At 36.0% G+C, this 27987-nt stretch overlaps 2 protein-coding genes across 4 annotated transcripts in view; both read right to left on the reverse strand.

The window, feature by feature from the left end:
- Nucleotides 1–1703: 1703 nt before the first annotated feature.
- Nucleotides 1704–7773, reverse strand: cdca5 (cell division cycle associated 5). The gene is made up of 5 exons (XM_079605912.1): nucleotides 7329–7773; nucleotides 7036–7115; nucleotides 4355–4417; nucleotides 3757–4263; nucleotides 1704–2745 (listed from the first exon to the last, which is right to left on the reverse strand). The coding sequence occupies exons 1-5, from the start codon at nucleotides 7381–7383 to the stop codon at nucleotides 2665–2667; spliced, it is 786 nt and encodes a 261-aa protein (XP_079462038.1). The 5' UTR covers nucleotides 7384–7773; the 3' UTR covers nucleotides 1704–2664.
- A 2132-nt stretch (nucleotides 7774–9905) lies between these two features.
- clip1a (CAP-GLY domain containing linker protein 1a) overlaps nucleotides 9906–27987 on the reverse strand; it is a 55204-nt gene continuing 37122 nt past the window's right edge. For 2 of the 3 annotated variants that reach the window (XM_079608121.1, XM_079608120.1), the window contains 20 exons: nucleotides 27796–27853; nucleotides 27600–27683; nucleotides 27319–27475; nucleotides 26310–26475; nucleotides 25586–25801; nucleotides 25100–25240; nucleotides 23241–23326; nucleotides 22971–23091; nucleotides 22629–22681; nucleotides 20216–20333; nucleotides 19611–19696; nucleotides 18206–18326; nucleotides 16958–17010; nucleotides 16731–16848; nucleotides 13004–13056; nucleotides 12758–12875; nucleotides 12522–12660; nucleotides 12319–12371; nucleotides 10863–10990; nucleotides 9906–10450 (listed from right to left, as the gene is read on the reverse strand). In XM_079608121.1, the coding sequence (XP_079464247.1) occupies nucleotides 10225–10450; nucleotides 10863–10990; nucleotides 12319–12371; nucleotides 12522–12660; nucleotides 12758–12875; nucleotides 13004–13056; nucleotides 16731–16848; nucleotides 16958–17010; nucleotides 18206–18326; nucleotides 19611–19696; nucleotides 20216–20333; nucleotides 22629–22681; nucleotides 22971–23091; nucleotides 23241–23326; nucleotides 25100–25240; nucleotides 25586–25801; nucleotides 26310–26475; nucleotides 27319–27475; nucleotides 27600–27683; nucleotides 27796–27853 (2295 nt within the window). In that variant the 3' untranslated portion in view covers nucleotides 9906–10224. The remainder of the gene's footprint in view (nucleotides 10451–10862; nucleotides 10991–12318; nucleotides 12372–12521; nucleotides 12661–12757; nucleotides 12876–13003; nucleotides 13057–16730; nucleotides 16849–16957; nucleotides 17011–18205; nucleotides 18327–19610; nucleotides 19697–20215; nucleotides 20334–22628; nucleotides 22682–22970; nucleotides 23092–23240; nucleotides 23327–25099; nucleotides 25241–25585; nucleotides 25802–26309; nucleotides 26476–27318; nucleotides 27476–27599; nucleotides 27684–27795; nucleotides 27854–27987) is intronic. The other variant, XM_079608122.1, reaches the window with a different exon arrangement.

Consider the following 27987-nt stretch of genomic DNA (forward strand, 5'->3'; position numbering starts at 1 on the left):
TGTAATTTATGATTCTACTAATTATTTGTTGCAAAACAATATAGAGACCATATCAAACAATGCCATTTATTTGAAGACTGTAATCCTAAAATAGTGCAACCTCTTGTACCTTTTTGCTGTTTTAATGCTAAAATACTTTAAATATATATATATATTTTTTTTTTTTCAAAAGTTGTAAATAAAACATTACTGGAATAAGTTTCTTTCTACTCCAAAAAGTCATGTTTAATGTATTTCTAGCCGTTTCTTTGTAATTATTTGTGGGTGAAAATTGTTTCAAAGTCTATCCTAAAAAAAATTCAGTGCAGTTTTGACAATATTAAAGACAATATTCAACTGTGATGACCATATTCACAAGAGCCAAAAACATAATTTTTGCTTAAATACAAGCCAGCATCATAGGAAATTATAAAATCCTATTATAAGCGTATGAGCAGATCTCCAGTGTTTGCCGGTATGATGCGTTTCCTATTCGTTCATTCCATTCCGTGCTAGAGACAATCAATGATAAATTGTGTAACACTGGTCAGGCACCCAATCATAATCAATGTCAAACCGCAATGAGATTTACCCTTCAGAAAAAACAAATGGACACAGACCCAAACACAGCTGAGCGCTGAGTGAAGGCCAGACAAGGACGATCATTTCATCTTCCTCTTATTATATAACAGCAGAACGCACAGAAGGACAATGACTTCATTGCCAGAATGTCTTCAGGAAATATTCACTTCTCATTGATTATTGTTGTACAGCCAAATTAGATTTAGCAGTACAAAAGAAATTCTGTAATGTTAAGTTACATTATTCTATTAAAATACACACGTGTGCGTGCGTGTATATAACACACACACCTCATTGACAAGTATTCACCCCATTATTGCTTAAAAGGATAGTTCACCCAAAAAATTTGTATTATGTCAGCATTTACTCATCCCATTATTTTTTATTTATTTCACCTTTATTTAACCAGGTAGGTCTCAACTCAAGTTCTCATTTACAACTGCGACCTGGCCAAGACAAAGCAGTGCGACAAAAGCAAGACCACAAAGGAAATAAACAAACATACAGTCAATAACACAATAGAAAATCTATTTACAAAGTGCAAATGTAGTGCAAAATGTAGTAAGGTTACAAGTTAGTAAAGTTGTTCCAAACCTGTATGAGTTTCATTTCTCTGTTGAAATCAAACAGATGATATTTTGAAGAACAGTAGTCTGGCCCCGTTGACTTCCATAGTATTTTTGTTTTCCTACTATGGAAGTCAATGGGGACCAGAAACTGTTTGGTTACCAACACTCTTCACAATATCTTCTTTTGAGTTTCGACAGAAGAAAGAAACTCATGCATGCTTCAAATTTCGCTTTTGGGTGAACAATCCTTTTAACAGCCCAGGCTAGATGAAGAGATTCACACTAAACAAGATATCCATGTGGTCAAAGTGAGTCACAAAGTGAGTCACATGTTCAGTTGCTGGATAGATTGCACAATAAAACTTTGAGTAACACTATTTCGACACTACTAGCTAAGTAACTTTGCAACTATGTCAACTTATTCTAACCTGAACCTAACGTCTACCAATATGCTACTGTGAGCTAGTTGACATATAGTTGCAGATTAATTAAAGATATAGTTGACATGTAGTAATTTATAGTTATTAGAATGTCTAAAGTGGAATATCGAAATAAAGTGTAACCAAACTGTGTGATGGTCTCACAAGTATAAGCCTCATTTATTTCCCTCTCATTACATAAAAGATCAGACAACAAAAGATTAAATAAGACAACATTTATTTTAAACAAATATGAATGTCATCAGATCTGTCCTCACACAGACACTGATCCACCGCAGCTGCATGTTACAGAGCCGTCAGGTTATGATATTGATAGATGGACAGACTGATTAATGTACAGAACCTCCGACATACCGCACAAACGCTCTGAAACCATGTTAGAACAATAGATGAACAGATGAACACATCGATGATCAAGTGCTCTCTAGTGGTGAGGCACATGAAGCAAAGATTGCTCGCAGAACTCGGGACTGTTTTCCACTGGTGTAGGTTCCTATGTACATCTAAAAACATTTAAAATATCTATAGCTCAACTAATCTAGAATTTAAAGTCTATTAAAGTCTCAAAGTAAATGAGGCCAGACATAATTTATGAATATAAATGTAATATGAGAAGAGTATGACAACGTACCAGTGATCATCCCTTCTGCCGCCAAAGGATCAGAGGAAAAACTGTTTACTATAAAAAAATTTAATTTGACAATCTTACTCCTCCAAAATGCTATTTATTAAAACATAAGGCCACTACAGTTGTGTAGTGATGAAATACATTAACGCATGTTTAAGGAAAGAGACCTGCAACGGGCTGAATTATTTTAACCAACTGATCCATGTAATATGAGAAAGTGAAATACAGACCACCTTCAACAATGTGTTTTAATGGTGAAATCTCTGAATGATGACTGTAGCATTGTGAAATAATCTAATTATATAAAAACAAAACTACATTTGTTTGATCTTTTAAAACATGCTTTAGTTATCCCATCAAGATTTTGCGAGCAGGAACAAACATATGGCAGCAAGCGTAATGAAAGATACTTAAAATATGACGAGTCCTGAAAATGTCCAGAGCGCGTGAAGCTCTTTTTAAAATTTCATTCAACAAACAGATTAAAACTTTCCGCTTCCTCAAACTCTGCATTCAACTTTGCGGCAAGAAAATCCAACTCTGACATCTGGAAGAGAAGGAAGAACGTTAAAACAGACCAAAGTGAATAAATAAGAAGCGTTTAATAAACTTAATTTAAAAAACGCAACTTAATTTGTTGAAGCAGAAATTACACACTTCACCTTTAAATTGATTGAAATGTTTTACATCATACGAAAGCTCGTTTCTGCCACTGAATAAAAAGATAAAACTTTTTTCTTCTCACAATTGCAAGTTTATATCTCATGATTCTAACTTTTTTCTCAGAATTCTGAGACAACTTGCAATTCTGTTTTTTGTTGTTGTTTGTTTACACCACAGTAATTGACCGTTCGCAAAGACCCGCCGCCTTTAGTTACTGTTGCTATGTCCGACAAGCCACGCCTCTCTCACGCCACACCATGTTCTCACACAGTTAAAAATACATCATGGAAGCAGAGAGGACACTGACAACACACTGACAGACAGGACAGACCAGGTTACTTTTTATATGAAACAAAGTCTCAACTTTGGTGATTTTTTAAAGAAATTTAAACAATAAATACCGTTTTGTGTCTCTTTAATGTGTCTGACAGATCGCTGTAGAGCCTCAGTTAAATCTGCTCGTGAACCGATCATCTCTTCCTTCTAGTTCATTTATAGCATCAAATAAACATTATTTAAATATAAAATATTAAATATTATACAACGGTATAAAAAAAATATTCAAAAATATTTTTACATTTCTTTTTAAAAATAACCAAATTTTGAAGGTGAGACTTTATTTAATATTTTTAATATTAAAAATAACCAAAAAGTAAGCTGGTCTGTCCTGTCTGTCAGCTGTGGTCAGTGTCTCTGCTCCGCGATGTATTTTTAACTGCGTGAGATGATGTGGCGTGAGAGCGGCGTAGCTTGTCAGACATAGCGACAGTAACTAATGGGGGCGGGTCTTTGCGAACGGTCAATTCTCAGTTTAAACAGGACAAAAAGTCACAACAAGCTTCTTTATATTTTGATTCCATGGCAGAAATGTAATCCTTCCCCGACTCGCTCTCACCTTTATCTGTTGAACACGCTTCCTCCTGGTGGTCTTCTTCCCCAGACAAACACCAGGGATGTTTGGATCCACTTCGGGAGGGTGTGACGCACTGTCCTCCGCAGCGGAGGCGTTGAAAGACCCCACGGAGAAGGACGCAGAGCCTAAAGGAACTACTCGAGATCTCTCAGTTTTACGCATCACCTCTGGTGTCTGCAGCCTCTCGAAACCAAACAGGGTGTCTCTGTTCTTGGGAGAAGAGGGAGGTGCAGGCTGGCCTTTGGGGCTTTCAAAGGACTTGTCCCCCACACTCAGGCGACTGTAGGAGCGCCGCACTTTTTGGGACCAGACGGGGTCCTGCTGTGATTCTTTGGGCTGAGATGACGGAGAGGAAGGAGGCATGATGGGCGAGAGGACCACGGTCTTGAGAGCGGTTGCTACAGCTGGGGACGATGTCAAGACTTTGGAGAGCTTTGTTGGCACTTCAGACGAATGTTCCACATTCTCCTTGTTACTGTCAGACGGGGCCTTGAAGAACATTTCCATATGATAACATTATATATTGGTGGTACAGTTAAAAAAAAAAAAAAAAGCATGATATTGGGATTGTCAGAATTACCTGAGTTTTCCTGGGTGCGATCTTCCTAACAGTGATCGAGCGTTTCACTGCCACTGGGGGAGCCTTAAAAGTGAAAGACATTATTACACATCTAAGTTAACTGTTGCAGTAACACTTTATAATAAGTATACAGTGATAAAGTACTTGTAAATAATTACAAACTCTTCATTTGTAAGTGTCATCTCAATAATAGACTCTGTAGACTACACTGTAAAAAATGTTGGTTTAACTTAAAAAAGCAAGTTACCTTGTCGCCTTAACATTTTGAGTTCCTTGTAATTAAAAATGTGAGTTAATACAATGAAGAAGAATGGTTTAATAAACAGAAACTCAAAATAATATGTAATCTTCTTCACACGTTAGTTATCGAAGGTGATTTGACAAAAGATAAAAAAGTTGATAAATCATGAAAATATTTTTTTACAGTGTAGAAATAGTTCTTTCTTCATTCATTGTCATTTAAGTTGTTTAATTAGATAAAGCTTTCTATCCTAACCCTAAACTTGTATTTATGTATATTATGTGGTTCTGAAAAAAAGGTAATGTCCGCAACACTGCTCTTTGCTCCCATATTTAATAAAAAATGCAACATTTCGATCATGCTGTGTCTTCTTCAGGCAAAAAAATTCTGAAAAAAAAGCCTTTTTTGCCTGAAGAAGATCCAGCAGGGTCGAAACGTTGCATTTTTTATTAAATATGGGAGCAAAGAGCAGTGTTGCGGACATTACCTTTTTTTCACTTCATTAGTTTCTTTTGTCCTGCACCTGCCAGAAGGTGGGATGTGCACACAATTACTTTAACTATATTATGTGGTTCTACCACACATACATTTACTTGCATTTGAATAGACGTGAAAACAAACAATACTAATGTAGTGAGAGCATCTAAAATGTACATTATTTACTAGGGGTGGGGGAGAAAAAAAAACTATTCACATTTGAATCACAATTCTATCTTCTACCGATTCGCATCAATTCACAAATCTCAAATATCGATTTTCTAAAGTGTGACACTTCTTTAACTTCACTGTACTTAAAGTTATTGAAACGTTAGAGTGTTGTTAATCACAATAAGCCAGGAAAAGGGACTCGTCAGGTTAATAATAATGACTAACATGGGAAGAAAAACTAAATCAATTTCAAGATTTACATTTAATTCAGTGAGACTTATTTCTTCAATACCTATTAAACCGTCGACTGCAGCCAAACAGGAAAAGTAACAAAACAGTAATCCAGAATTAAATCAATGTGTATATTAAATATATAATATTTTTGTCTTCACAACTATATGTAAACTTTTTTTTATTAACACTAGCTGAGGTAGGACAGGTAAATGTCACCATGAATTCAGAACAGACAATACTTTTTAAAATATATTCATCATAATTTTTTTTACAATTTATTTTGAATCATAATTACCGTAATTCATATGCATCAATAAGTGGGTTTTTCAATTGTTTTGACTTTTCCCTCAGAATTCCTCGTGACATAAACTCTCAATTTTGAGTTATAAAGTCAGATGGTCTGATATAAAGTAGATAAAAAATGCTTTTTTTTCTAAATAAAAAAAACTAAACATGCAGTTTGTATGATCCCTCTTATTTTGTTAAGATATTTAACATTTTGCAGATTCTGCAAAGGTGTATGTAAACTTTTGAGCACGACTGTATATGTATATCATCTGTGTAGGTCCATAAAATGTTTGTCCAATCATTACTTTGGGATCAAATTATACCTGCCTGTCAACTGATGTATTTTCATACCTTCGCACACCTGCTAGCGCAGACATCACACGTCATCAGCGCATTTTATGCAGTGCAGAGTTTTGCAGTCACAGACTGCCAAAAAAACAAACAGCAGCCTTATACAGTTCCTCCTGAGCCAAAACAACCAGCTCATGCTGCGTTCACACCATAACTACTGTCATTAGGAAAAGATGGAAACCAGTGATGTTATACTCAGAGCGGTTCGTGACTTGAATTTATGCGTTTCATCAATGGGAACACTATAAACGCCACAATGAATCTGCAGCTGTCAGGTGGTAGAGGTCAGTGCTATTTAAGTTGTTTATGTTCATTATTATGTGCTTTGAGACATGAGGCTGTTTTATGCGGTCTCTCCTGACACTTTTGTTTCCTCCCTGCTGTACACGTTATTTGTTTTGCCTACCCTACCTTTAAAGGGATAGTTCGTCCAAAAAAATCACTAAAGTTGTTCCAAAGCTGTATAAATTTATTGCTTCTGTTGAACATAAAATATTATATTTTAAAGAATGTTGAAAAAACAGACCCATTGACTCCCATGATATTTTATTTCTCCATAATATGGAAGTCTATGGGGCCTATCAACTGTTTGGTTAACTCTTCAGAATATCTATCCTATGTTCAGCAGAAGAAAAACTCATACAGCTTTGGAACAGCATGGGGGTGAGTAAATGATGACAACTTTCATTTTTGGGTGAACTATCTTTTATCACGACATTTCTGTTCCGTGTAACTTCTGGTGAGAAGAAAATGTCAAATATTTTTTTAATAAATATTTGACAACATATTACACATTTTAGCAGTCCTATAGACGTTTTGTCCGAGTACTTTCTAGTGAACTCACATAGACTGTGAATTGAATTGCAGTTTAAGTCCCTTCCGTGTTGGTTTCAAGAGAGAGACAGGGAGGTGAACTCACCACAACTTTACAGGCCAGATTTTCATCATTTGCAGACAATCTGCAGGACCTCCTTCGTACTGGACTCTTTCCATTTGACTCTGAGCACAAGCAACAATATTTGTGATTTACTAACACAAAGTACAACATTTTAGTATCATAAAGCCATTTTAACTTTCACTCCCATGCACTATTTCTCCCATACGAGCATTCGGTAGCATAAGACAGTAACTTAGCTGTTAAAAGACTAAATATCATGCTCGTAAACACTAACGTTACATAAATAAGTTAATGTTAAATAAGTTAACACTCACTTCTGAGTTGATCGCTGCTTTTCCTCGACGTTAATCGCGTAATTTTGTTGCTCATCTTGCAAAACAATCCAGATCCCGACACTAAAGCAGTAGCAACGTTAAGCTAACACTATAAACAACACACGAGAAACTTAAAATGCGACAACCACAACAACAGCAATGCTGCATGTATGCAAACAGAGCTGTGCCTGTGTTTTACGTACACTAGTCGATATCTGACTGTGTTATATGCGATAATATCAAACAAAAACACGTAATAAAAAAAATCCGTCTCTTTGGATATAAACGATTCTGCTCTTCTTTCAAATTCGCCCGCCTTCCCATGTAGTAGCAGGACATGGCGGATGCAAGGGGGTGGGGCTAAACAACTACTTCCGGTTGGTTAAAGCGTGTCAGCGTGTCTTCCTTTGGGGGGCGCTCAAATATTAGGAAGTTTTTGGTTGATACTGTTAGACTGTAAAGTATATATTAAATATAATTAATTGAAGTGTTACTTCCTGTCATACATATGAAAACGGGCCCAAGTAATATCGCTGAAAAATGTATAAAAGTAACATGCAGAACGTGAACTCTGAATAGAGTGCAGGGAACATGTTTCCTTTGATATTAACATTTATTTCTTGGTTATATCCCTTTGCTATGTTTCCATCTAATTTATTCTGAAGATAAATAGGTGGTATTAATTCTTTTTAAAATATATTATTTAGCCGTGTTGTAAAGTTGAGTTATTTATAAAGTCAGATTTTCTGATATAAAGTTGCAATTGAGATTTAAAGTCAAAATTGTAAGATAAATGTGCAATTCTGAGGGGAAAATTCAAAGTTTGTTTTCCTCAGAATTGGACTTCACTTTTTTCACTTCTGAAAAAAAGTCTGAATTATCTTTTATTTATTGTGTGGGGGGAAATAAGCTTCCATATATATAGATATAGTGTCAATGACTGATCTATGACAAGAAAAAAAACCTAAATTGCTAAACAAAGATTTATGGAATGAATTCTAGTCAGAACTTTAAAATTATTAGTAAAATTTCATTTAAAACTATAAACCGAAAATGCAATCATGATTTTGATTCATTGTAAATAACAGCAAACTTTTTTTTTAAATAATAACATTAGTGACATAAATATAATCGATGTTGCTAAATGATATTCAGTATAATATTGTAAGTTATAGTTGAGTGTCGATGAAGGGGTACTTTATCTTTACAGTGTGCAGTGAAGTACATAAAAACAAAAAAACTGTTCACTTAAGATTGACAACATCAGACAATTTTATTTGAAAAGGATGTTTATTGTGATTTACTGCTTCGTTTATCAGGCAGTTTCATTTTGAAAAACATGTCTGGCTTTGAGAAGAGCCAAATAGCCCTACGGTTTCTACAGACAGTTCAGGAAGTTCTTCAGGGCCATAGATTTTAGAGCAGCACATTCGAATTAACATATAACAAGACAGTTGTTGTTTTTTGCACTTAAAATATATTTTATGAAGTCTTTTTCAATTCGATTTTCGCCATTTGACCTTTATACAAATAAATGTCTCGCAAACAACCAGGGAAACATGCTGACTTTACTGAAAACAGCCCCCCCTTCATACATTCCAGATCTCCACAACTTATAATAAAGTAACAAAACAGTAAGATGATGGTTACTTGTTTTTTTTTTCACAATTATTTTTGGGGCGAACGTTTTCCTAACAGTCATCCTGAAAGATAAGTAATTGAAACAAACAAACACATTTACTCGTTGTTTTTTTTATGAGAAATAATACAATTTTCACAATCCTAGAATAACTTACTCTTTATATTATTACTTCTCTTACATTATCCAAACTCTGTGGCGTGTGAAAGGCTGTTGAGAAGTCAAGCCTCCCTTCCACTAGAGGTCAGCACTGAAGTTCAAACACCTGAACCCACAGACCTTTAAAAGGTTAGTTCACCCAAAATGTTTAATTCTGTCAGAAATTTCTCACTCTCATGTTGTTCCAACACTGTAAGACTTTCGTTCATCTTCGGAACACAAATTAGAATATTTTTTTATTAAATCCGAGAGTGGTCCCACTCCTCCATAGGCTTCTATGGGATTGAAACTTGCCGGCCCAGAAAAGTTAGTAAAGACATCGTTAAACTTGTCCAAGTGACTACAGTGGCTCAACCTTAAGTTTATCAAGCGACGAGAATACTTTTTACTTGTCGTAGTGTAACGGTGCAGCGCTACGTCAGAACGTAGGCTCACTATTGGGCGACGCTGGCCATGTGTGTGATGCTGGCCACTACGTCAACATCTTAGGAAAATGACATGGAAGAGAAGAGATGGTTGAATAAAGTTATTTTTTTTGTTTTGTTTTTTCACACAAAAAGTATTCTCGTCGCTTGATAAACTTAAAGTTGAGCCACTTTAGTCACTTGGACTATTTTAACAATGTCTTTACTAACTTTCTGGCCCATAGAAGCCTATGGAGGAGTGAGCCAGCTCTCAGATTTAATAAAAAATATCTTAATTTGTGTTCCGAAGATGAACGAAAGTCTTACGGGGTTGGAACAACATGAGGGTGAATAATTACTGACAGAACTGTAATATTTGGGTGAACTAACCCTTTAAAGAGAGAACCTCAATTCCACATTTCCTGGTTAACCATAAAAACAATGAGCATTTACTACAAGATACTTCCAAGGTCCTCTTTCCTCCGAACAGTCACTCAGTGCAATCAAGGCAGGTAAAATTGCCACTGAGTAAACTATTGATGCTTGCTTTAAAGTGACTGAAAGGTTTTAGGCTTATATGGTGGTAAACACACAAGTGAAAAACCACACAAACTCACAATAGTCTTTTGTGCACTGTTTGATTCAAGGCATAGTATTGCAAGTATAAATGCTGCGGGATCATGGGAGCAAAACCCTAGAAAGTCTGATCGTCGTTGCAGGACTCTGTCCAGTGGCCGAAGGCCTCACAGATGTCACAGTAAGGCCGTTCATCGCTGGGACTGCCGTGGTAGGTGGTGTGCGGGGGGGAATCTAGCATCTGGTCCTGCGTGGGACAGTCTTCGGTGTCGTGTTGGTCGAAGCAGTCGCATATGTCACAGAAGAGACGGGGAGGGGGTTTCTTTTTCGCCGTCTCAGCGTGACTAGGTAGAAAAGACAAGGCTCTTATACACTGTGTAACATTAATTAATAACAGCTTTTTTAGCCCAGTATAGGCCTACTTGTGTACAACAACATTTTATTTGCATATCAACATGATAAAATTAACACGGTTAAACATGACTAACCCAAGCTGAAATAATCCAATTCAAATCAATATGAGAATTAAGTAATAAACCTTAAAGTAACACTTTTTATGTGTATATGCCTCTATAAATTTATGTACACACAATTACCTTTTTGTTTGAAGAACTACAAAATCTGTATGTTAGTCAACTAATATAAAACCAGCATATATTATAGTAATTATTAAGTTAACTGAGACGTTTGCTGTGTTTGAAGATTAAATGAGTGAGTCTTGGGGTTGTATGCTGGGATACTGGGATCAAAAAGCACCTGTTATGAGTGTCTATCTCGGTTGCACCGTTTCCATTGAGCGCTGCTTCGGCCATCTTCTCTAGTTTAGATTTTAGGTCTTCGTTCTTCCGCTGCAGTTCCACAATAACCGTGTTCAGGAATTCAACCTTTCCCAAAAGAAATCAGCAAAGTCAATTAGCACGATTCAATAAACCCAGAGAAGTTGCTTTTAGAGATTATATTATGGCATCTATTCTGATATCATTGTTGAAATGTAATATTGCAATGCCAACTTGTTCACATTAGATTTCTATTTGTAGGATTTTTAGATATCCGTAAATTACTAGTAATGCAAGTACCTAGTGTTTTTGTTTGTTTTTTACTAAGCATGGAAAAAATTAACATCAGCCCGTCAAATAATTTTGAGAGTCCAAAAATTTAAATGACAAACAGACAACAAGATTCTGACAAGATGACCACTTTCGTGAATTTTCATGGTTTGATCCAAACTTTGATTCAACAAAGTTCAGTTGTGTTCGACAATCACGATCACTAAAGTTTTGCCATAAAATCACTCTGCTTGTATGATTTTTTTTTTGTCTTAATTTTATATTTCAGAAAACTGAATAGGGGAAATAGTCTGGAAACAAAAAAAAATTTCCGTTCAGTTTCAATTTTCCATATTTTTTTCAGACCTGTAAATGACTCAAATCAAATTCCATGCTTTTCTAAACTGCGTAGGGACCCTGAATTTAATTGTGCAACTTTTAATCAAGAATTAATAGATTATATAAATAATATTACACATGGTTAATGCAACAAGTGTGTGAAATGCCTACAAACAACAACAACAAAAAAACTGTATAACTCATTTCTGAGATGGTTCTCACTGCAGAACACGAAACCCAGGGGGAGGAGTTGGATCCAGGTCCAACTCCTCCCACCTTACATATACCTAAACCAGGGGTGCCCAATCCTGCTTCTGCCGATCGACTGTCCTGCACAGTTCATCTCCAACCCTAATCAAACACACCTGCCTTTAATTTTCAAGTGATCCTGAATACCTTAATTGGTTGCTTCAGGTGTGTTTGATTAGGGTTGGAGATGAACTGTGCAGGACAGTCGATCGGCAGGAGCAGGATTGGGCACCCCTGAACTAAACCTAAATCTACTAATCTCCACGCCCTGATCCCTAAACCCACCCGTAAACCTACCAATCTCCACCCCTTAGATCTGGATCCAACTCTGCCCCCTGGATCTCGTGTATTGCAGTGAGGTGCTACTGTAATTTCTAGGAACAGAACAACTTTAAAGGCACACCGCGGAACTTTTGGCCACTAGGGGCGCTAGACCTTTAACTTTCCCTAGAGGCCACAAGCCTTTCACACTTTCATTGTTTGCCTAAACAATGCTCACTCTTGTAGGTCAGTGGGCCAAAAGAGCAGTATGTCAATATAATCATGTCTTTTATGTGTGATAGGTCCAGTCTGCATACCTGGTGCTCAGCATTCTCCTTCGCCTCCCTCCATGTTTTTAAGACAGAATCATCTAGTTGGAATGTAAAACACACATGATCATGTACATTAAACACAATCTATTGTCTCACTGAATTGAATTTGACATTTAACCCGTGATATTTATTTTTAACTGATTTAATAGAAACATGCTGGTTTAAAACAACTATGTGTGGAGTGGTACCTGAGCCGGAGCCGGTGACCTGAGCGTCAGCTAGACTCCCCTCGAGAGCCTTCAGTCGCTCCTGCAGCTGAGTGTTCTCACTCTTGTGGGATTTCAGATTGGACTGAAGCGTCTGTGTCGTGTCACGCAGACCTGCTATCTGCTTGCAAGAACCACACACACACACACACACACAATATTGAGCAAAACTGACATTTGCACACACATACTCTAAACCTAAACCAAAAGGACGTTACCTCATTTCTCAGAGAGTCTAATTCTTTGTCCTTTCCTGAGACCAAGGCACTCTGTGTTTGGAGAGATTGCTGAAGTGCTTCCTTCTCCTTTTCTGTCTCTTTTGTTAAAGTGCTTTCCCTGTGCAGAAGACAGATTGTATGTGTGCATTCTGCATTCACTAAAACGGCAATATAGGGTCAGAATGTCTATATTAAAACAATGAAGCAAGGACTTCTAATTGCTGTACATTTCATGTACTTGCTTACCTCATTTTTATCTTCTTCAGTTGACTGTTGAGGCTGTCACGCTCCTTTTTGAGCTGCATTTAGAGTGAAAAGCAAATATTATATTTATGCAAAATAAAAAGACAAAATCATTTAGCATTTTCAGCTTCTTTAAACATATATATTTTTTTTTTACTTATTATAAAGTCTGGTGCACTTTATCAGCTTTTTCTGCCCAAGTAACACACACTTAGACATGTAAACTTGTTTTGCTATTATGAGCAATTTCAGGGTGAATTTATCTGAAAATTAATACAAATAAACTGGCATGGAAAAAAATTAAAATCATATTTAAGCAATATTATAGCAAAATTATCCTGTGCAGTGTCATAAATGCCTCAGTTGAAATCAGGTATAAGTAATACCCAATCAATGTGTATCTGTTTCCAATTTTTTTAGATCTAAGATTGACAATATTCATCAAGAACTACTTAATTCTGACTTAATGTCTAGTGATTATCAAATTGGACATAATCATATTTTTGCCCCTGCTAAAACTTTCTCTAACTTTGAGCTGCCTTCAGTTGATTCCATCACTAAGTTGATCTCAAAGTCTAAGTCTTCTACTTGCTCACTCGATCCTTTACCTACTGTTTTGGTTAAGTCTTGTACTTATTCGATCTCTCCTATTATTACAGCTATAGTAAGTTCTTCATTATCTTCTGCTACTGTTCCTTCATCATTAAAAATGGCTTCTATCTCTCCAATTCTCAAAAAACCTGGTGCTGATCCTAATGATCTAAATAATTATAGGCCCATTTCTAACCTGCCTTTTATATCAAAAATCCTTGAAAGAACAGTAGCAACTCAACTAGAATCACATCTGCAAGATAACGACATTTATGAGCATTTTCAATCGGGTTTTAGATCCAATCATAGTACAGAAACAGCTTTGGTCAAGGTTACAAATGATCTTCTCTTGGCTGCTGATTCTGGTTTCCTGTCTATTCTTATTCTCTTAGATATTAGTGCTGCTTTTGACACTATTAGTCATTCAGTATTACTCGAAAGACTGGCCTGCATTGGAGTAGCTAATAATGTTTTACTTTGGTTTTCGTCTTATTTATGTGACAGAAAACAGTTTGTGATGATTAAGACTGCTCAATCAGAGCCTGTCTCGGTCACTCACGGCGTTCCGCAGAGGTCTGTTTTGGGTCCGCTTTTATTTATTATTTATATCCTGCCCCTCGGTTATATTTTTCGTTTCTATGGTTTTTATTTTCATTTCTACGCCGACGACACACAAGTATACATATCCACAAGACCAAATGCTTCTCATCCCCCTTCGAACCTTACTAAATGCTTGCAGGATGTTAATATATGGATGACTAATAATTTTTTAAAGTTAAATACAGGTAAAACTGAATCCCTTCTTGTTGGATCTAGGTCTGTTTTATCTAAAGCTCAATCTTTCCCCTTGCTCGTTGATAATTGCCCAGTTAACTTCCCTAGCCAGGTGAAAAGTCTTGGCGTTATTTTTGATGGTTTGCTTTCTTTTAGTTCCCACATCAATAATATTTCACGTACTGCATCTTTTCATTTACGTAATATTACAAGACTTCGCTCTTCACTTTCTCAACACTGTACTGAAGTTCTCATTCATGCATTGGTTACATCTAGGCTGGATTATTGTAATTCCCTTCTATGTGAGATTCCGAAAAAACAACTTCACAGACTACAGTTAATACAGAATTCAGCAGCCAGAATTGTAACTCGTACACGTACTTTTGAACACATAACTCCAATTCTTTACCATCTACATTGGCTTCCTGTTCATTTTCGTGTACATTATAAAATATTACTCCTTACATTTAAAGCACTTCATAATCTGGCTCCTCAATATCTTACAGATCTTCTTCATTTGTATACACCTCTTAGATCTTTGAGATCATCTTCGGCAGACTTATTGTCTGTGCCAAACTTCAGGATGAGTTCCTTTGGTGGTAGAGCTTTTAGTTGTGTGGCGCCTAAGCTGTGGAATGCACTACCCTTGCACATTCGCCAAATGGATTCAATTTCCTGTTTTAAAGTTCAGATAAAAACCTATCTTTTTAGAATAGCTTTTAATTAAATGACTGTATGATGTGTATGATGTGATTGCATCGATCTGTTTGTGTGTTTTATATTTATTGCTTTGTTCTATATTGTAAGGTGTCCTTGAGTGCCTTGAAAGGCGCCCATAAATAAAAGGTATTATTATTATTATTAATAAAAAGCTTGATTTCAGATTTCGCTTTTCTACAGACCATGGTATACGTGAGCGGCAAGTTAAAACTTGCGCACTACTAAATATTTAAGATACTTAAAACGGTGTTGCTTAAAACGTAATCCTACGTATAAACCAAATATTTGAGGAAGCCTACAACAACATATTTACTACTATAACTATTATATATTTGAAATATAGCCACAAGCAGCAATTAGCGGGGTCCAAGCACTAAAAGTTAATATGAACAAACAGGTGATACTCGTGATTTCCTTGCATCTTTCCAAATATTATGTGTTTTTACTGCAAAGTCAACTTGAATCTTGAATCTCCACCAGATACTGAGAGTTTGGGTTTGATGTTTAAAAAATACATGATAGTTGAAAAAAGGAAATCATGAAAAATTCAGCCATTCAAACTGATGATAAAAATTAGACCTAAAAAGATTGATTAGCCATCAACATTAGTATTGCAGAACTCATCTGTCAATCACAATATGCATGTTTCCTCAGACTGTCCTGTTGGACATGTGCACCACATTTGGTGAAGTTTGGACATTCCATTCACAAAATATATAATAGTCATTTATAATTATTAATTATAGATCACACCCACAAATATATCGGCCTAATTTGAAGAAACTTCACACGTGTCCTCAGAATCTCCTGATGTCTATGTGCATCATGTGTTGTTTAGTTTGGACATTGCATTCTCCAGATATACGTAAATTAGACAAAATGGGCATCGCCTGAAGATTTAATTTGCTCGTATCTTCACAACACTTCGACCAATCAAAATTATTTAGATAACTTTCCATAACCCTCAGGTCATGGTTGTCATAACACACACTAAGTTAGGTATAAATACAGACATACTGTAGAAGAAATGTCGTCAAATTCATTTGCATGTTATTTGAGAATGGTTTAATAATCAACTTTAACTCCATAACGGTTTGTCGACATGCTCTTAACATGATCTGGTTTGATTATTGTTTTAAAAAGTAGTTTTTTCTGAAAATCAGAAGATAGATGTGAATATATTGGCAATTGGTGGCACTAGAGGTTTTAAGTTAGAGAATCTAAATTTGATGTGGTTAATGTTCAGACTGTCCTCTAAATTTCATAACTTTCAAGCAAGCGGTTCTATGGACTGCTATAGACTCAAATGCGAGGAGGAAACTAACAATAACAAGACTTTGGTTCTTGGCTGCTAATAATAATAATAAATTGAGCAAACAGAATAGGGTTTCATGGTTCATGCTTAAACCCCAAATAAGAAAATACAACAGGATTCCAGCACTTTGTAAATACTATTGCTTATATAATAAAGCTTGGACCCCTTCATAATTTCTATCCATTACATTAAACCAAGCTCTTGATTGCATAAAGCACCAAATTAATTTACTTTAGATGTTAAAATATGTTCTCAAACTGGGATAACCACTGTGTAATGTGACAATTCTTCTCAAATATCATTTAAAGATTATGTAAACAGTCGTGATACCTCATTTCTCAGAGAGTCTAATTCTTTGTCCTTTTCTGAGATCAAGGCACTCTGTGTTTGGAGAGATTGCTGGAGTGCTGCTTTCTCCTTTTCAGATTCACTTGTTAAAGTGCTTTCCCTGTGCAGAAGAGAGGTTGTATGATGTGTGCATTCGGCATTCATACGGGGGTTGAAACAAAGTCTCTCTATACATGACACCATTACAAACAAGTTGTCTGTTTCCTTACCTCATTTTCATCTCCTTCAACTGATCATTGAGGTTGTCACACTCCTTTTTGAGCTGCATTATGAGTGAATAACATTTAGGGCTTTTAGCTCTAAAATTTGCACATTAAATCACCACAACATAGTATAAAAATGATTTAAGGCATAACTTTAAACATGCACAACATCAGCATTAAAATGAATTCAGCTCAATGATCTGGGGCCTCGTTTATAACCGATGCGTACGCACAAAACAGGAGAGAGGCGTACGCCACTTCCCACGCATAAGTTGTGATTATAAAAACACACTTGACGGGAAAATGTGCGCACCTGCACGCAAACTCTGACCCATGCGTACAAACGTTTTGGAGACGGAGCAGTTTGGCGACACTGATGGTGAACTGGAGTTAAATGTATTTTTGGTCACTTTTAGACAGAAAATCTAAAGAAAATTAGACATATACAGAAAGATTATACAAATATAATTTCACTCACCAAGCCTATCACTTGGGCCGTTTAGTGAAACTGACGCATATCTAACGGCAGATGAAGTAAAGCTTCATTATGAGTCCTAATCATAAATACAGTGCATGTTCACAATAACAGTTTAAATAAAAGAATGATATAAACATTTAGATTAAATATGCCATTCTCATTAATGGAGTTAAACACATACCGGTAAATTAAATTTACTGAGAAGTTCAAACTTTTCTTATATTCAATAAATATAAATATTTGTCGTGGATGCAATGCTTTTGAACACTTTTCCTCTGGCATGCTGTGTTTTTATGTTTTAACTACAGAGATTGCTTATCATGATAATAGAAGATTATGCAAATATAATACTATTTGGCCAGTGGAAAAGATTGAGAAAAACTTTCTCTGAAATGTACTTTAAACCATTTGATTTATTTATTCAAAATCAAGGCAAGGATAGGCTACTAAATGATTTTTATAAATGTAATGTGACGGCACATCTGTATTTCATATTTTCCTAATGTCTTGTACCGTTAAACGTGTTATCACGTGGATGAAAAATCATATGCAAATGATATGCAGATGAGGATATGCATAGTAAAACTATGCTTTGTAAGCTCCATATATGGTTATTTCGGCGAGGAGACGCGTGCGCTCAATCTTCCGCTGACTGGGATTTATAAAGTGAATTCTGCGCAGGTTCTGGGGTACGCACAGTTTTATAAATGAGGCCCCTGGACACTGAATACTTCAATCAAATCAATGAATTGACACACATTATACAGTGAACATACATTTAGTAGAACGGTACTGTCTTTGTGGCTGCTGGCAAGGTCCACGGTTAGCTTTTCCTTCTCATTTCTCAGAGCATCCACTGCCTGGGTTTTTTCAGCAGCTGCTTGTTTTAACTCCTCACTGAAACACAACCAGCATTTGTTCAAACAACACAGAGACACATAAAACCGTGTGAAGGATTCTTACACCACTTCTAAAAACAACTATACATAAAAGCAGTTGTCACCGATTCTCTAAGCTTTCCTAGAAAGCCGTAGTGCACATGTAAATGGGTGTAAACTGCTCAGTACGTTATGAGTGTGACATCTATGAATTAGGCTATATATGCAAACAAGAATAATTCAATACTACATGTATGGTGACATGAGTTTAGTCGAGGATGTGGTTCACACTGACCATTATAAAGGGGTGCAAATATTTAACTGTGAAATCTGGACGGGGAAAAAAAATATGCATTAGAATATATTTCTAAAGCATCTGTGCTGGAGATAGATAAAAGTTTACCTTAAAATATATGTGAAGAATTGTATTTTTAATTATTGTAATGATTATAATTGGTTATTAAAGTTCATAATCCTTTTCCTCCCCTAGTTTTATACATGGTTGAATTGAAAAAAGTCAATGAAATACCAGTAAAAGATTGAGATAAGACTTAAAACTGAGTGAAAACTTGTTATGAATATAAAAGATAACTATCAAGGATTATTAGTTGTTCATAATTTAGCATTACGCCAGCTAGCACAGCTATATTTATGGTGAGAAAAATAGAAAAAGTAATAAATAAATAATGGTAACACATTAGTTTAGGGTTCAATTCTCACTATTAACAAGTTTTGTATTAGCATGCATATTACTAGAATATTGGCTGTTTATTAGTACTTATAAAGCACATATTAATGTCTTATTATGCATGACCATGTTAAACATTCCTATACCTAAACTTAACAACTACCTTAATAACTATTAATAAGCAGTTATTGGGAGTTTATTGAGGCAAAAGTTATTAACTAACTATTAACTAACTAAGTTAATAGTTAGTTAATAGTGAGAACTGGACCCAAAAGTGTGGCATAAACTATATATATTAATTTTTTTATATACAAGTTTATCTTTAATTTAAAACAATCTTTTTTAAAAAACTGGTCTCACTTAAAAATCTTATAAGAATCAACCGAAAAGTAAAGAGTCCTAGAGTTCAAACCATCATAGTCCAAAAATATGCTTAAAAATATGCTTCAGCGATATTGGACTCCTGCATAAAGGGAATAAAGAAGGATCTTCACCCATTAACACAAACTTGTGGGTTAGTCTAGAGACTAAATATCAACGAAAAATGACTAAAATTTCACAATTCTAAAAACAAAACAAAGAATTGCAGTGTGGATAAATGGTAAAGACACTCACATCTCTTTACTGAGGCTGCTGATCTTCTGACCGTCAGAACTCACATTCTCTTGATACTCGGAGTTCTGCTTTGTTAAAGCATCCAGCTGCAAAAAGTACAGAGAAAACCATTTAGAAATTTGTTGGCCATCTTCTGATCATCTAAAAAAATATACACAACATAGAAGAAGGACAACCTGAAGCAGGCACTAATAAGTTATGAATAATTTTGCACACATCTTTACATAACATTGCCAGATAACACAGAAATAATATTGACTCCTCCAAAATAATGGAAATTCAAGCCATTCTGCAGGTTTAAAATCAGAAATATTTTTGTTAACACATTTACATGAATTATTCAGTAACAGTGTGCTATTTGGGCTGTAAACATGTCTAAAAATCCTTTACTTTATAGATGGATGAACTTCTGGTTATGCATTACTGACAATTTCTGTGTGAATGTGTACCCATGTAGACAGTCTGTTGCTAGTATCCTTACTTGTAGGGTTACTAGCTTTGCATGGTTGAATGCATAATACTGCACATTTAAGATGAGTAACTATTTTATCACAACAGTCTCATGTAAACATGTATTTTGGTTATTATATAAACAGTCGCAATACCTCATTTCTCAGAGAGTCTAATGCTTTGTCCTTTTCTGAGACCAAGGCACTCTGTGTTTGGAGAGATTGCTGGAGTGCTGCTTTCTCCTTTTCGGATTCACTTCTTGAAGTGTTTTCCCTGTACAGAAGAGAGGTTCTATAATGTGTGCATTTAACATCCACGGAACCTTTCCATTGCACAAAATGGTCTTTATATTCACACATTTTGGAAGTTTTTTTGGAACCTTTATTTTTAAGAGTGTATGGACAACTTTTATGGTGCTTTTTAAATGGGTGGTTGAGTATGATTTCACTTTTCTAACTTTAGTTAGTGTGTAATGTTGCTGTTTGAGCATAAACAACATCTGCAGTTACAACGCTCAAAGTTCAAAGCGAATGGAGATATTTTCCAGCTAAAGTTAGTTTTGATTGATTCACTTCCGTCGCAAGGATCATTAGTTATTAAATTAGAGGCCGCTAAGACGACACCGCTATCTCTACACAGACTTTAAACGCGAACCTGTGAGAAACGCTGATGACACTCACGTGCGAATCAAGAATTAATTCTATAGTTATGCGCATTTGAATATATGTGCGCAGGTTTGTAATTCCCTACAAACCAAGCCTTAAAATACTTGTCTGGCCTTAAACATTTTGATACAGAATTTTATCACTTCGGGGTAGATACGCGAAACCGAAATTATCCCGACAACGCTTTATCTGTAGAGTGGTAAAGGGATCCTTCACAGGGGAGAGACTAACACGACATTCCTCCCGGGTTAGTGACATCACCAACACTAGAATTTACATAAACCCGCCCCCGGAACACGATTTATAGATTATCAAGACAGAATATGCTAATCAATAACTAGAAGAGATAACTACACATAAGCTACATAAATTCATCAACTAACCGCATTCAGAAATGTCCTGTTGCTTCTACATGTTGTCACTTCTTCTTGAGTCTCTCCATCATTGACTCTGTGTGAGTGCAAGCTGTTGAAGCTCCGCCCCCTGTGCCGGGAGCAGCAGCTCATTTGCATTTAAAGGAACAGACACAAAACGGTGCGTTTTTGCTCACCCTCAAAAAATGACGACTTTAACATGCTATATAAAAATATCTGTGGGGTATTTTGAGCTAAAACTTCACATACACACTCTGGGGACATCAGAGATTTATTTTACATCTTGTGAAAATGGCATTATACCACCGCTTTAAATTCTATCTAGAGTTTGAAAGTTCCTGTTCCCTGTATTATTTCACTGTATTAAAAAGAGCAGCTTGTCTGCTAAACATCCCCTTCTGTATTGTACACAAAAAAACAAAAAAGTTTGACACGAGGGTGAGTAAATTATAACAATCCCTTTATGGCATTTCAGGGTGTAGGACTTAATTGGGATAATAATTAAAAAAAAAACGCCTGGCGTATCTATAAAGTGCTATAAATATAATAAATAGGGTATTACAGTATATTAAAGTGCCTTAATTATGCTTTTCAGATATTAGTGTGTAATAGAGCTGTTTGTGAATGTAAAAGGTCTGCAAAGTTTCACAGATCAAAGTGTAGATAATTGGAGTTAATGTCTCCCAAAAGAAAGAAGCGATTCTGAACTGCCAGAAATGAGTCGTCAGTAATTCCAGCATTACTTCCTGCTCCAATCTACTATTTGTAACACATTTGCATAATGCCAGCCTACAGTCTTCATTAGCTGCCCGCGAACAACGTCTACTTTGACCCTCAAACAATGTAGTTGCAGCTGAGACTGGAAGAGTTTGATTTGTGTTGTTGACATGCTGAGAAGACAGCGTTTTCTGCACTGCAAAAAAATCCACTTTGCATGCACTTCCAAAAGATGAGGAACTGATGCGGTAAAACCGACGCAATCGTTACTATTCATATCACTGTGTGTACAAGTCCTGAGGAAGATACAGAGCTGAAATTTAGATATGCTAATGGTGGTTTGGTTTCCTGTAAGCAATAGACCAATCATAACAGACCGGGCCATACGACCAATCAGAGCAGAGGAAACTCACAGAAAAGGCGGGGTTTAGAGAAACAGAATCCTTGAACGAACTGTTTCAGACACTGTGAGAGAAGAGTTGACGCTGCAGAAGATATTATAAGAAGATTCAAATGTTTTTGATCTTGGATGCATGTAAACCTATTGTCCGATGAAAACTAGGAACCTTTAAAATAACAACAGGGGCATTTTAACATAAAAGTTTAGAAATGTTTATTTGTAGTATTATTTCCTCTCTTAATGCTAAAGAATAAACAAGAAGCGGATCTCTTGCATGGACGGCTCTCTTTCACAAATAACGCTGGTGAATCGGTCGGAGAGATCAGTTCATCTACTCTCACGGTCACGCAAACAAGCCAACAAACTTTTCATCACTTATACATAAACTTGACAACTAGGAAAAGTTCCTTACCTCTTTTTCATCTCCTTCAACTGATCATTGAGACTGTCACACTCCTTTTTGAGCTGCGTTAAGATGACAGTGAAGAGAATTAATTTACTTCTCACAAAATAGTACATACTAGTATAATATTAATAGTACATATTGGCTAGTAGAGTAGCACAAAATTATATTCAAGTTATTGTTAGGTTAGGTATAAAAATACTTTGCCAACAAACTACAAAGCTTTACAATAAAATGTACATAAACTGTTGGTCAACTTTTTTGTCACTTAAATATGATTGAAAAGCCAAATAAAAAATTCCTAGTGCAATATAAAGGAGTAAAATATTACATGTCATTTGGTTAACATACATTTAGTAGAATAGTACTGTCTTCGTGGCTGCTGGCAAGGTCCACGGTTAGCTTTTCCTTCTCATTTTTCAGAGCATCCACTGTCTGGGTTTTTTCAGTGATTTCTTGTTTTAACTCCTCACTGAAACACAACCAGCATTTGTTTACGCAACAGAGACACACAAACTTATTTGGCCTATTATTAGAAGTAATATCACACAGAAATGACTCAAACTACACAATTTCAACTGATAAAGAATTGCAGTGTGGATAAATGGTAAAGACACTCACATCTCTTTACTGAGGCTGCTGATCTTCTGACTGTCAGAACTCACATTCTCTTGATACTCGGAGTTCTGCTTTGTTAAAGCATCCAGCTGCAAAAAGTACAGAGAAAACCATGAGCAACTTAAAACAAGCACTAGTAAATATCAGTGATTTAAGCAGTGGCGTGTAACGCAGTCACTCCTACTAGCCACTTTGGTGGGTTGAATTTTATATAATGATCATTTTTCAATTTTAGTCTTTTAAAAAGGCCTCTTAACTAACAAACTAACTGCAATATAGTGTTGTCAAAAGTATTGATTTTTCGATCCTGAAATATCTAAAACACTTCCAGTACTCATTTTGCACAGAATAGATACACGATACCAGCTACGCTTTCTCACACTCTTATCTCTCCGACAGCGATTGACACACAAACCCGCCTCCCTTCACTCCCTTCACGCTCTGGATGAATTCTGTTGCTGTTACAGGGCTTTAACTTCAGCGTGGGATTGCACGTATTACGCATCATTTTAGTCATTCCCGCAGTTTTTATGCTCACACCCTAGTTTGCCTTGGATTTTGGCTTGCTTAGTTGGGGACATTTATTATTCAACAATATTATTGATCTGCCTTACTTAAGGTGGACGATGATGCAATTTTCTTCTAGAAACAAACTTTGTTGTATTATTTATATTCATGTTATCACTGTAAAGCTGCTTTGATACAATCTGTATTGTAAAAAGCACTATATATAAATAAAGGTGACTTGACTTGACACCCGAAATGTGACCACAAATCCGCCTCTCAATATTAAATTTAGTTATTTGTCACTGCTTATTGTGCTTAAACAATCCAAAGCACAGTCAAAATGCCAGTCTTGGCGAGTATTCACGTAAACACGGTCAGTTTTATTCTGAGTGAACAAACATTTGAGAAAGAAAACGCATGTGTAACACCGTGTCCTAACTACACACGATAAAAGATATCTTTTCCATGTTAATCAGAGTTTTTATCCTAACCATCCGCGATAGCGACACCGCGACGATTCTATTTTAGAAGCTGTTTCTATTTTTCTACGACGTCGCGCTGGAACAACAAACACAAAGTGTGGCAATGATAATCTCAGGCACTGTTTATGTGCTTTATTTAATGTTAAAAGCGTGTAATGTGACTTTGAATATCATTTAGTGCTCCAGCTTTGTAGCTGTAAGCAACAATGGAAAATTCACCTCAGATCTTGAAATTAAACAAATGGAAACAAGAACGTTCAAACTGTAAAGAAACAAAGATTGTTTTAGTAACTCAATAGCCTATGTATTTGAATACTGTTAAATGGTGTAATAGGCCTATTTGTGAATTTGATTATGTAGCTACTTATCCATTTTCTTGCGATTGCCGTCAAGATTACTCTCTGGTGCTGTACACCTGACTCGAGAGCCCGCCCACACACTGTTCTGATTGGCTGTGGGGTTTGATTGATTTGTACACATCTCGCAGTCGCGTCGCGTCTAGTGTGGACAGACAAATTATTTGTCGCTGGATCTTATCGCATCGTGTTTGGTTAGGACACGTTGTAACAGTAAAGGCTCTGTGCATCAGGTCTTAAAGTGACTGCAGACTAATATCCATGCTGTCAAATTATGAGATAAAATACAAAATATATATATGGCAGTTTTTCCCCATGGTATTGATGTCAAAATTGTGGCAAGTGAAAATGCTGAGTGGCTTATAACTTTGGAAAACCAAAAAAGTTAATGTCAAGCCCTGGTCACAATCCTCTTACCAATGACTAGAAAACTCACAGAGGTGACAGGATTTACCCTTGATATAACAAAGGTGCTGAATGTAATAACGTTTGGAATAAGTCCTCGGCATGCACTCACCTTGCCCTGCATTTCTTGCATTAAGTTTTTGAGCTGCGTCACCTGAGCCTCATTCTCAGACTTGTCTTTCTGAAGTTGAAGGTTCTCCTGGGTCAAATGCTCCACCGAGGCCTGTGCAGTCTGTTCTGCTTTCTCTGAGGCCTAAGGAAAAATTAGCAGTGGGGGCAAAGTTACAGAAGCAGCTTTATTTCAATTAACAAAAAACGTTTTAATAGTTTAAATCAATGTTAACCCAGGACTGCACAATTGGAAATGTTTTTTAAAGCAGTGGGAGTGAAATGACTGCTACATACAATGTTTAAGTGTCAAAGCATCATGACTCCGCTTATAGGAACGGAATAGATTATTATTTTTAACAAATCATTCAATAAAATAATTATTATTATTTATTTTTTAAAACAAGTTATAAATGTAGAAATGTTTTTCAGACCTATACTTACAACCCAGTGCATCAATAAAGCAGCAAAAATAGCCCCATGGTCTTACCGCAGCTTTTTCTTTGAGGGTTATCAACTCTTCAATCTGCTTCCTCAGCTCTAGGCTTTCATCCCGAGACACACAGAGCTCCTGTTGTACTTTTTCAAACTCGCTGTGTAATTTCTGCATTTCTTTTGAATGGCGTTCCACAGCATCTGCAAGCGCTTTCTCTCCCGATGCATTCATGTCTTTGGCTTTAGCCTGATTGTCTTCAGCACTCTTCTCCTGAGGAGTCATGGGGGGGAAAAGGCAATTTTCAAGTTATATTAGAGACTCGGTGTCCAAGAACAGTGAGAAGGGGGACTTGGTCGAAAAGTAATGATTTTTATAATGTTGAAAGTGTTAAATCATTACACTTAGGGCACATTTACACAATGTACTAAAAATAGAAACGTTTTTCCATAATTTTTTTTTGCATATTTTAAAGGGGTGGTTGATTATGATTTCACTTTTTTTAACTTTAGTTAGAGTGATCTAAACGATCAAACTGGATCTCTGACCATCACAAACACCACAATAGAATGCATAGTTAAGGCCCTTTTGGTGACTTCGAGATGATATATATTATATACCGTAATCTTTCTGTCTCCAAAAATCATCCATTGCCTCCTGTGAAATGTCTCCTACTGTGACCGAGTGTTGACTGTTTGACCGAGCGAGTGGAGGGAGCGTGGCTTAGCCATAGGTCAATTGGTAGCAATACAGGTGCGATTGAAAGTTCAAAGGTTCTCACCAAAAGCTTAATCTTCTCCTGTAGGTTAGAAAGTTCTGCTTCGTGTCTCTGCGTGAGGATTTTGCCTTCCTTCTCAGCCTGGACTTGTGCTTGAGAACGAGTCTCCTCAGCCTGAGCTGCCTTCTCCCGCTCCTCTGCAAGCTGGTTCTGAAGCTCCTCTAGCGTCCTGAAATTAGATATTTGTAAATTAGGTACGATTTCCTCAAATAAGGACTGCCGTTTGTGATTCTTTGTTGCTGCATGTGTTGCTTGGCGGAGGAATAAATGTGTTATAATGCGTTATTTATTTTTTTTTGTTGCTGGTGTTTATTTTATGAATTAAATACATATTCAAATGAATGTTTTTATGGAGTAACTGTTTTATAAAAACAATAAGCCCCTTGAAGTCATGTTTTACAATGAAGACCATAGGCTGGCATTATGCAAATGTGTTACAAACCTACATAGGTTCATGCAGTCAGTGAGACTAGAATTACTAATGACACGTTTAAGGCAGTTCAGAATTGGCAGTTCTAGTAGTTATGGAAATCATACATAATCTGAAAGCTGAATAAATAAACTTTCCATTGATGTATGGTTTGTTGGGATAAATCTGGAATCTGAGGGTGCAAAAAAATCAAAATATTGAGAAAATCGCCTTTAAAGTAGTGCATTTGTGTTTGCGATTGTGCTACATTCACTCACAAAAATACTTTTTATATATATTTAAGGTAAGAAATTTACAAAATATCTTCATGGATCATGATCTTCACTTAATATCCTAATGATTTTTGGCATAAAAGAAAAATCGATAATTTTGACCCACACAGTGTTCTCTTTTGGGAGACATTAACTCCATTTATCTACACTTTGATCTTAAAGACCTTTTTCATTCACAAACAGTTATATTACACACTACATGAAAGGTAATATCCGAAAAAGCATAATATGGGCACTTTAAAACTTAAACCGTTTACTTTCTACATGGTTTTGTTTTCTAAGCAGTTTCATAAAATACATTAAAGCACACCTCTCTTTCCGGTTGATTTCCTCATTCAGCTTTGTTATTACAGCAGAACTGTCTCCTGATGACTTTGACATGTCCATAATGTCATTTTCAAGTTTAGTCTTGTCTTTGGTCAGCTGCAGACACCTTTCTTCGTTTGCTTTCAAATTTCTCTGTAAACCTTCAGATGAAACAAGATAGCAATCATACATAAATACATACCGTAAACAACAAATAAAAACATGACATTTTAATTAGTTCAGAGTCCTTTGATTCATGTATTAATTGATGAACTTGGTACTGACCAGCAAATTGACTCTTTATATCCTGTAATTCAGCAGAAAGAGATGTGCATTGTTCATCTTTATTCCTGAGCTCCTCGCGTAACTCTGAGATAGACAATAATCATCACACTGAGTGTAAACTTCATTGAGCTTTATAAAGTCTTACATATGGTAAGGTCTAACTTTGTACAATAGAGTAATATGTGCATATACATACCTTGATTAGTCTGAGAAGATTTGGCTTGGTCATTAGATGTTTTTTCAAGATTCTGTTTCTAAAAAATGAAGAATGTGAATTAATTCTTGGTGGGCCACCATAGTTGGACATTCACTCACTCACTGTATCAGTCAAGGTGGTTACTGACTTAAACTCCTATATAAAGATAAACATAGACCAAATCCACTCAAC

Source organism: Phoxinus phoxinus (genome assembly GCF_949152265.1).
Source record: "Phoxinus phoxinus genome assembly, chromosome: 3".
In the NCBI taxonomy this organism is placed as follows: domain Eukaryota; kingdom Metazoa; phylum Chordata; class Actinopteri; order Cypriniformes; family Leuciscidae; genus Phoxinus; species Phoxinus phoxinus.